The sequence below is a fragment of the Natrix helvetica genome (assembly GCF_964273705.1).
Source record: "Natrix helvetica genome assembly, chromosome: 1".
In the NCBI taxonomy this organism is placed as follows: Eukaryota; Metazoa; Chordata; class Lepidosauria; order Squamata; family Natricidae; genus Natrix; species Natrix helvetica.
In genome coordinates, this window is record NC_138548.1 from 349799604 (window position 1) to 349809861 (window position 10258).

A 10258-nucleotide genomic window follows, 5' to 3' on the forward strand; every position below is an offset into this window, starting at 1 on the left:
CATTGTGGATTAAGCCACTAAATATCTATGGAGATTCTTAGTCACCCAGGTCATGGTTGTCCCAAAGGTACTTTTTTCAAGAGGCAAATGGACTTCTTTTATTTTTCCTTGAAGACGTTTCGCTTCTCATCTAAGCAACTTCTTCAGTTCTTTCCATTAGAGTTCAGTTCAACTGAAGAAGCATCCTGGATGAGAAGTGAAACATCTTCAAGGAAAAACAAAGGAAGCCCAGATGCCTCTTTAAAAAGCACCTTTGGGGAAACTGTTTCAGCCTCCTATTGCTGCAGGCTTGTGTGGAGCAGCTGGTGAAGAAGACCTGGCTTTATCTTCAGAACACATGTGTGTGCAACGCAACCATGCCTGTCTGTGTAAGAGAGGAGGTAGGTAGGAAGGACACAATGAGGGGGAAATGCCGATTTTCTTCTTCTTCTGCATTTTAAAACCGTACAGAGAAACACAAGAGGAACTGTGACCATTTCCTATTTTTTCATTGTCTTCGCTGTTTGAGGAAGAAATGGGAGAATAACTTTCTAAAACCAATGAAAGTTTTCACTTCCTTTGTTGCTGCTGGTAAGTTGCTTTGAATAGTGTTGTAATCATTTTTGATATTTTTTAAAGGTTTAAAAGTGACGATCAACCCTGACTGCTCTTTAGAAGGCCAGATCCTGAAGAGGAAACTCAAATACTTTGGCCACCTAATGAGAAGAAAGGACTCACTGGAGAAGAGCCTAATGCTGGGAAAGATGGAGGGCAAGAGAAGAAGGGGACGACAGAGAATGAGGTGGATGGATGATGTCACCAAAGCAGTTGGCCTGAGCTTAAATGGATTCCAGAGGATGGTAGAGGTCAGGAAGGCCTGGAGGAACGTTGTCCATGGGGTTGCGATGAGTCAGACACAACTTCGCGACTAACAACAGAAATCTTTTTTTTAACTCTTTGCTACAGAGATGCGTAAATAATGAGTTTTGCACTTCTTTCTTTTCATCAAAACTTATATTTTACTTTTTTCTAAGAAGATACCATTTGATACCATTAAGGACAGCTTGCCTGTTGAATTGCAGTACAACCTCTTCCAGTGTAAACATGGGTGTAGGTTACAGTGGTTCCCATCAGCTCTGTTTAACCGTCACTCCAATTTTTATAAATACATACCTTCTTAGGAAAACCTTCAAGAAATCGGAATGGGACTTTTTGGCTTCTACCCTTGGCTGCGCCTTCTTCTCCACCAGGGTTCCTCCTCGAGGGGGGGGGGATTCGCCTCTAGCTTTTCTCCTTAGCTGACACTTCCCCCACTTAAAGCCATTTGGCTGCAGTCCCCTCCCACAAATCCTACCACCACTGCGATTGATGGCACTCTGGCTTCTGGCTGCCGGCATTGGCAGCTAGCTGATTGGTTGGCAGCTAACTATCCCGGGAGGTGCAAAACCCAGGATGAACCCTGCTTCGGTGAATGGGCCGCACTGAAGCATGTGGGACAGAGGGGCTGTGGCCCATTGTCCAGGGTGAATAGGTGGGGGCATGTCAGCCAAGGAGAAAAGCTAGAGGTGAATCCCCTGAGAAGGAACCCTGGGGGAGAAAGAGGCACAGCCAAGGGTAGGAGCCAAAAAGTCCTAGTCCCCAAGGAATAAGGCACTTTGGACCTTTAGAAAGATTTCAGGTTACTTCTTTTTTTACTGTTTTTCAGAGGTATCTATTGGAGGGTGGATAGTTTTAAAACATTTTTACCTGGAAATGGTATTCCAAGCACATTTTATTGGCACTTTAATAAACTTAACCTTTGGTAGATGATAGAAGTCATCTCCTGTTCCAATTAGCTGGCTTGACTGATGTATAGTCCCATCTTTAACCTCCTGGCAAACATCTTACTGTGTAATTTTTAAGGGAAATCTTAATTATATTTGTATTTTAATTTAAATTTGGTACAGCACATTCTACCTCCTCCGTTTATATGTTTATATATTTATGCACATTTATATTTTGTATCTATATGGTTTTTAATATGTCTGTACACCGCCCCGAGTCCTGTTTAGGAAAGGGTGCGGTTTATAAATAAAAGTTTACTTTACTTTACTTTACTTACTTTAATTTTATCAATGTTTAGGGGGAAATTGGAAGTAAAACTGGTCCAAACTATTCTACTACTTGAGTGAAAATCCTTTCCCCCTGATTCCATAAATTAAGATCCACCTTACTCATAAGCAGTCAAGTTTACTTTTCAATCTTTGTTCGAAAATTCCACAATCATCTTATCAGTGATGTTTCCTGTGATACAGGCCTTTACCAGGTCAACATTTTGATATCAAAGGTCAGAAGGCTGGAACAGCAGTTTTCCATTTCAATGGTTTTAGAAAGGCGCTTGGGCAAATTTAGAAAGATAATGCTATCCACACCTATGAACTGCAATGGACTATCTAATATTTTAAGATTAGAGGCTGACTGCATATTTCTCAATACTGCTTCCATGTCTTGTTTGTGAAGCTTTCTAAAGCATTAAGTTGGTCACTGTAGGAACCAGGAAACCAGAAACCATAGAAAGAAGTCTAAACTAGATGAGTTTTTTTTATTGCAAAATTTTTATTGGTTTTAAAATATATAGGGAAGGGTAAAAGGGTGTACAGAAAATTTTTTGCAGCTTCCACACTGGTGGCGAAAATCCCCCCAAGATACTCACAGATTTAACAATCTTAAAAATAAAATATAAAAGAAAGCATCAGAACAAATTTAACCAATATTATCAAACATGTACTCTACTATTTTTTCTCTGTTACTTTTTGTAGTATCAACAATTACAATTACAATTATCCAAATACATTCATTTTTGTGATCTAAGCCTTTTCGATATTGCTTCTTCTTCCCTGCCCCCGGAGGGGTCTCAGCGCCCCCCCTACCTATCTTGCGTCTTGCTGTCCTTTTCCCTACTCCCACTAAATTCCTCCTCTGGGGGGGGGGGAAGATTCTTTTTAATAAAGGCTTCCGTCTCTTGAATTGTATTAATTCTGATCCTATTTCCCTCCCAGAAGACCATCATCCTCTCTGGTAACAACCACTTAAACCAGACCCCCATGTTGTATAATTTTTTTTGATAAGGGGGAATATTTCCTCCTTCTCTCTCTTATTTTTTTGGGGATCTGTTTAAGAATGGTGACCTGTTCCTCTTTGTATTTCAATGGTCTCTCCCTTTGGGTTGCAAGCACCTCATCCCTTGTGGATCTCCTGACAAATTTAACATGTACCTCTCTGGGAACGTTGTGGCTTCTGGCATATGCTGAGTTTATTCTATATGCTAGATCCATATCCCACCATAATTGTTTCTTATCTCCCTTAATATAATCTGCTAAAATTGTGCTCATAATCTCTTTAAGATCTTTGTTTTCTTCCTCTGGCAGGTTCTGGAATCTAAGAAAAAAGGACATTCTTTCAAATTCTATTTTTGTCAGACAATTTTCTACATCTGCGTTTCCCTTGCGTTTTGTTTTAAGCTCCTCCCCCATCTCCGCCGCTCTCTCCTCCAACACCATAATTCTTTGCTTATTCCCAGCAATATGTTCTTTAACGTCTCTGAGCTCTTCTTTGACCTCTGCCATTTCTTTCCTCATTTCATTCTGCCCCTTCATAAGTTCTTTAAACATTTCCGTAACAGATAGTTCCTTTGTGTCCTCTCCAGCCCCTCCTTTCTGCAACAATGAGGTGATCTTAGACTGTTGCGTTGTGGGGCTGGGGGCAGCAGATGATGGCGCTGAGTGCGCCTTGCCAGTTGGTGGTTTTCTTGCAGCCATTGGTTAGGTTCAGAGATGCAAATCCTTTCCAGAGAAAATGGTGTCCGGGGATTCCACAGTGGAGCTGGCCTCAAAAGGCAAATAAAAGCGGGAAAACCCACAATTCCAATAGAGAGATAATCCAAGAAGTGATTCCAATAATCAAAGCTCAGAAGAGGGACAGAAAGAGGTCCCAGCTTCCCTTTGAGAGAGTACAGCAAACAATCCACTTTTCTTTACTTTCTCTTTGGGAGCAGTTTCAAAGGATAAGTTTCATTCATATGTAGACAAAGGGAGGAGGGCGGGCGCCATCTTGGCCCTCCCTTCCGCAGGGAGAGAAGTCACAAAAAGTTTTTCTTTCCCTGTTTTTTAAAGGTGAAGGTCAGCTTTAGAATCATTTCTGGCAATTGTAAAAAGCCATTCTCATTCACTGTCCAAGTAACTAATCAGTCATTATTCTCTCTCTCCGAGAGAGTCCCTTTAAATGCCCCTTATTCCGAGGGGGGGAGGTAATAGAGGAACCTCCCCCCTCTAATTTCCATTTCAAAAGCCAGAGCACACCAACTCACGCACATCTGTAGCTTTCTTTCAAAGTAAACAAAGAGCACCAGGTGGGATCCGTGCCTCCAGCCTTCAGCCACGCTTCTCCTTTAATCTAAAACCTCCCAGGGCCGTCCGGCGAAGAGGCGACGTCACTCGCCCCCCCCCCCACTGCTCCCTGGCGCCTAGGCGAAGCTGGGAAAAACACCCCCACCAGCTGCCGCCTCTGTGGGGGGTCCCAGCAAGCTGCCTTTCGGCAGGAGACCCTTTGTTCAAGTCTCCTGTGCTCCTTTCGGAGCCCGCCAAGGGAGCAATCGGCAGACTACACGTCCGTCGCCATTCGGTCCCGGAAGTAAACTAGATGAGTTTTGATCTGATCGAGTCCAGATCTTTTGCTTTTAGGTGGTTGCAGTATCTTCTCAGATTCTCCTACCACTTAAATTCCAAATGTCCTTTCAGACACTAATTATATAAAAATAAATACAGCCAGCTGTTGTCCAAGGAATGACAAAAGTGTGTTGGGTACTGTGTTTCCCTGAAAATAAGACAGGGTCTTATTTTCTTTTGACCACTGAAATAAGTGCTGGGCCTTATTTTCGGGGAGGTCTTATTATTTTTGAGGTGCAGGAGGCAGTGATCGTGGTCACTTCATGGCTGCTGCTGTGCTGCAATATTTTCAGGGCGGGCTTATTTTGGGGGGCGGGCTTATTTTAGTGCCTACACTCAAAAGCCCGATTGGGCTTATTATCCGGGGAGGTCTTATTTTCAGGGAAACAGGGTGTTGTTATTATTGGGTAGTTCTGAATTCTGGAGATTGTCCCTTTCCTAATCAGTGGTCTACTAGAAAAAGCCACGACTAAGTACCGCACTAGTACAGAATGAATTCCAGCAGTATCTTTGCATAGAGTGCTTTTCTACTCCTTTTCTGCCATATTTGCACAAAATGCTCCGAAGACTACACAAAAGTGATCACGCTGGTTCAATAACTCTGGAAGTTGAAGTCCACCCATGATGAAAAGCGCCATAGCTCCCCGCCCCTGAAGTAAATCATAAGAATAACTAAAGGAACTGGGTATGTTTAGGCTAAAGAAAAAGAAAAGGAGAGGTATTTCCAATATGGTGTTTGAGGGTTGACAAAGAGAAAGCGGTGGTGGGGGGAATGTCTTCTCCATCGCTCCCCAGAATAGGATGAAAACAATGTGTGGAAGTTTTAGAGAGGAAAATCCAACCTTGAAATAAGAAGGAATTTCCTGACCCTGAGAGGGGTCCTGTCGTCTGGGGACTCCATCACACAAGGCTTTAAAACAAAGATTGGACGATCATGTGTCTGAGTTGGCAAACGGTTTCTTGCCCTGGGAAAATAATTGGGCTAGAAGCCTTCCATAGTCCTCTCTAGCACCATGATTCTGTGACTCTATGATTCTACATATTGTGAGAACAGTGTCTCAATTCCTCCCTCTCTTGTTTTCCCTACAAACATCCAAACGGATACAATTTATAAATCGTGGCTGGAGACCAGAAGGGAGGGACACCTCCAGAAGATATACTAAATATATATTAAACTGCATAAACAATACAGGTAGTCCTCAACTTATGACCACAACTGAGGCCAACATTTCTGTGGCTAAGCATGAGAGTTGTTAAGTGGGTTATGCCCCATTTTACTACTTGTCTTGCCACCGTTGTTAAGTAAATCAGTAACGTGACTGTTCAGTGAATCCGGTTTCCCCGTGCCCTTCGCTTGTCAGAATGTTCACCAAAGGTGATCACCGGGTTCCTGCCACTGTCATAAATATGAGTCAGGGTACAAGCATTTGAATTTTGATCATCACGTGATCCTGGAGATGCTGCAACGGTCATAAGTGTGGGAGAAAAGATGGTACCGTATTTTTCAGAGTATAAGACACAAACCTTTTTCCCTCAAAAAAGAGGGTGAAAATCTGGGTGCATCTTATACATTGAATACAGCATTTTTGGCCTCCAGAAACCCCACCCCCTTTGCAAAAACGGCCTTGCATAGCCTTTAGGAGGTTTGTAGAGTGCTCCTGGGGGCTGGGGAGGGCAGAAATGAGCAAAAAACGGGCTGGTTTTTGCTTGTTTTTGCCCTCCCCCCAGCCCCCAGGAGCACTCTGGAAGTTTCCTAAAGGCTCTGCAGGGCCGTCTTTTGACAAAAAATGGGCCCGTTTTCACGAAAAACGGCCCGTTTTTGGGAGGTTTGCAGAGTGCAAAACTTTTTTTTTTAATTTGCCTCTTCAAAATCTTGGTGCGTCTTGTACTCCAGCGAGTCTTATACTCCCAAAAAATACTTTTTCCAATGCCGTTGTAACTTTGAATGGTCACTAAATGAACAGTTTTAAGTCGAGGGCTACCTGTATAGCTGCAGAACTGGGCTTTTCAAGAAGGAAGAGGTTAGCACAAGAGACGCACCCTCCATTTGGAAGACCAAACGCTTCTGTCCCTCAATGGACTCCCTTATTCCAAGTCACATGAAGCTGACTCTGCTTCTACAGATGCCTGCTCCTCCCTCACCCCATCCTCTACCCCGCTGTCCTCTGTTTGCTGGGGGCTGCCGAAGTCTTCCTCGCTGGCATCTTCCTTTAGCACGGCCACTGTGGCGTAGTCGCTGCTCTGAACATCTGGGTTGATTCCGCCATCACATTGGCCCCTGCCGGAGGCCGGGAGGTTCTGTAATTCGGCATAATGCACATCGGTTTCGTAGGGGGTTTCGGAGGCACCCTGGGGGATTGGGAAAGAATGGAGCAACAGATTGGTACTAGAAGCAATGGGTGGAAACTAATCAAGGAGAGAAGCAACTTAGAACTGAGGAGAAACTTCCTGACAGTTAGAACAATTAATCAGTGGAACAGAAAATGCCTCCAGAAGTTGTGAATGTCCCAACACTGGAAATCTTTAAGAAGATGTTGGATAATCATTTGTCTGAAGTGATGTAGGGTTTCCTGCCTAGGCAGGGGGTTGGACTAGAAGACCTCCAAGGTCCCTTCCAACTCTACTATTGTATTGTATTGCATTGTAGAAGATGATTGTCTATGGAGATCCTCAGTCATCCAGGTCATGGTTGTCCCAACGATGCTTTTTTCAAGAGGCAACTGGACTTTCTGGCCTCTTGAAGAAAGGACCTTTAGAAGATTATTGCCGCTGAGTTTGTCGATTTCCCCTCTGCTCCCTGCAGGAACTTCCAAAGGGATGGCGGGAAAAGTCAAAATGGCAACCCAAAGCTGTACGATTGAAGCTCTGTTTGTTTTTGTTATCTGCCTCTGCGCACCATTCGTGGGAAGCTTCATCTGCCTCATTCACTTGTTCGGGCAGCAGAGAACGAAAGGAGATAGGCAAGGGCAAAGGAGCCTGCAGCTGTCAGCCTCTGTTTCGCTATTTGCTTTCGGCTGCCATTGAAACGGGGAGGGGGGCCTGGTATTTGGGAGGGGAAGCTTTTGAGCAGGAGAGATTGTAAAGTGGGAGTTTGGTCAAACCATCTCCTGCGCATGCTGAAGATTAGTGGTTGGTGTCGGTCAAGGCCAACCGCCCTGCATACCTTCCTGATGATGCTCCTTGAAGATGGAACTCACATGACACCTAAGGGATTTGCAGATTGGACAGTGGGATGAGGGTTACCAGGGGGAGGGGGTTGGACACATATTGATATGCATGATTTCGCGCGCTTTTGCCTCAGATCTTGCTTTGCTCAGCTGCTATCTTTTCATAACCGGTAAAAGTACTCTTAATTCTGCAAAATGGAGTTAAGTGGTTTCTTTCTTGGTTGCTGAGGGAGGCCAGCTTGACACCTCAATTCTTTGGTGCTCAGCCTTTCTTATGGTCCAACTTTCACAGCCATACATTGCAAGTGGGACAACCATAGCCTTGACTATACGCACTTTGGTTGGCAGGGTGATGTCTCTGCTTTTTAGTATGCTGTCTAGATTTGCCATAGCTTTCCTCCCCAGGAGCAAGCATCTTTTAATTTCTTGGCTGTAGTCCCCCTCCTTCATTCAAAGATTTGGGGCTTTCTCGTACGCCTTCGGAGGAAGAAAGAAGGCGTGTGAGAAAGCCCCAAACCTTTGAATGAAGGAGGTTGCAGGCTCCTTTGCCCTCGGCTATGCGGTCTCCTTTGGTTCTCTGCTACCCGAACGCGTGAATGAGACAGACGGAGAATGAAAGGAGATCGCGTCGGGCGGGGGGGAGCGAGCGAGGGGGGGGCGCAGGCAGGAGGGAGCATTCCAGTTCAGTGCCACCAGATGAACCGGTTCTAAAACGTAAGCTCAATTTCACGAACGGGTTCTAGCGTACCGGTTAGAACCGGCTGAACCCCGCCCCTGCTGCGCACACATCAAATGAGGTGGGGCTTTGAGCACAGAAGGGATGAAGGAAACGGCTTGCCTTCAGAAGCTGCGAATGCTCCATCGCTGGAGGCTTTTGAGATAGGACAACCATTTGTCTGAAATGGTATAGGGTCGTCTGCTTGAGCAGGGATTTGGACTAGAAGACCTCCAAGGTCCCTTCCAACTCTGTTATTCTGCTAATTGTGGTTGCCAATCTGACTTTTCTGTGCCACCCATCCCTGGGTTGATTCTCCTGCTGTTACGCTCCCGTTCTTACCTCTGTTTGGACTTTTTGAACAAGGGGGACAACTCAGTGGCGAAATTCAATTTTTTTTAACTACTGGTTCTGTGGGTGTGGCTTGGTGGGCGTGGCAGGGGAAGAGTACTGCAAAATCCCCATTCCCTCCCCACTCCGGGGGAAGGATACTGCAAAATCCCCATTCCAGAGACCCTTAGGTGACGTCAAAGCTGGGACAAAATCCAACCTTAGGTTTCCTCAAAGCTCCCCTGTGTCAGGCCTGGAAGTCATCTTTTGCATGGGGCCTTCCGACTTGCCACATTTAGTGCTGTGGGAAAATGGGAGGGGGGATTATATGGAGTATGGGAGATATGTAGTCTAAATAACATTCCTTTCTCCAAGAGTCAAGGACATCTTGCCCTGCACCTGGACGGGCGTGACTAGGGAGGCATCTCCACTTTTGGACAGTGCCTGATTAGGACATGTGGTGGACATGTGGGTGCTGGGCAGGGGCTTGGACTTTCATTTGGGTGGGGAAAACCTGGAAGCTTTCAGATTTGGGTTTTCCCAGATGTGCCAATAAGACATCTCTAATAAAATGGAACTTTGAGGAACCTCAAGCCTCCGAGCCTTCTTTTGTTGTGGGTGTTACTTGGAATCCTGACATACTGTTTTCATCATCACCAACTTCATGAACTTTTATTAATTTAATTTAATTTAATTTAATTTATAGACCGCCCCCTCTCCCCAAAGGGACTCGGGGCGGTGTACAGACCACAATAAAACAATATACAAACTTAAATAATTATAAATACCCATTAAAACAAATTATATGATAGGCTGTACAGTATAGTTAAAAATTAAAACAACCTATAAAATCTATCCCTAAACATTTAAAATTTAAAATACAGGCTAGAGGGACACAAAAGCTACAGTTAGGCCAGGCCAGCTAAATTAAACAGGTGGGTCTTTAGTTTGTTACAGAAGGAGCGGAGATCGGTCGTTATTCTAATGTTGGGGGGGAGGTCTTCCAGAGGGTCGGGCCCATCACAGAGAAGGCCCTACTCCTGGGCGTCGCCCGCTGGCACTGCCTAGTGGACGGCACCCGGAGGAGTCCCTCCCTGTGAGAGCGAATCGGCTGCAGGGATGTATGGGGCAGGATGCGATCCCGCAGGTAGCTAGGCCCTGTGCCATGGAGCGCTTTAAAGATGATAGTCAATACCTTGAAACGCACCCGAAAAGCCACAGGTAGCCAGTGCAGCCCACGCAGGAGAGGTGTTACATGGGAGTATCTGGTACCTCCCATAATTGCCCGCGCGGCCGCATTCTGGACCAACTGCAGCCTTCGGGTGCATCTCAAGGGAAGCCCCATGTAGAGAGGGCCACCCAAC

At 45.2% G+C, this 10258-nt stretch overlaps 1 protein-coding gene and 1 long non-coding RNA gene across 2 annotated transcripts in view; both read right to left on the minus strand.

The window, feature by feature from the left end:
* Positions 1 to 809: 809 nt before the first annotated feature.
* LOC309384199 lies at positions 810 to 2552 on the minus strand. The gene is made up of 3 exons (XR_014173977.1): positions 2081 to 2552; positions 1726 to 1801; positions 810 to 1553 (listed from the first exon to the last, which is right to left on the minus strand). It is a non-coding gene; the product is annotated as an uncharacterized lncRNA (long non-coding RNA).
* A 1770-nt stretch (positions 2553 to 4322) lies between these two features.
* The window catches only part of LST1 (leukocyte specific transcript 1), a 16307-nt gene continuing 10371 nt past the window's right edge, over positions 4323 to 10258 (minus strand). Inside the window, exon 5 of the mRNA XM_081934886.1 lies at positions 4323 to 7031. Within this exon, the coding sequence (XP_081791012.1) occupies positions 6768 to 7031 (264 nt within the window). The 3' untranslated portion in view covers positions 4323 to 6767. The remainder of the gene's footprint in view (positions 7032 to 10258) is intronic.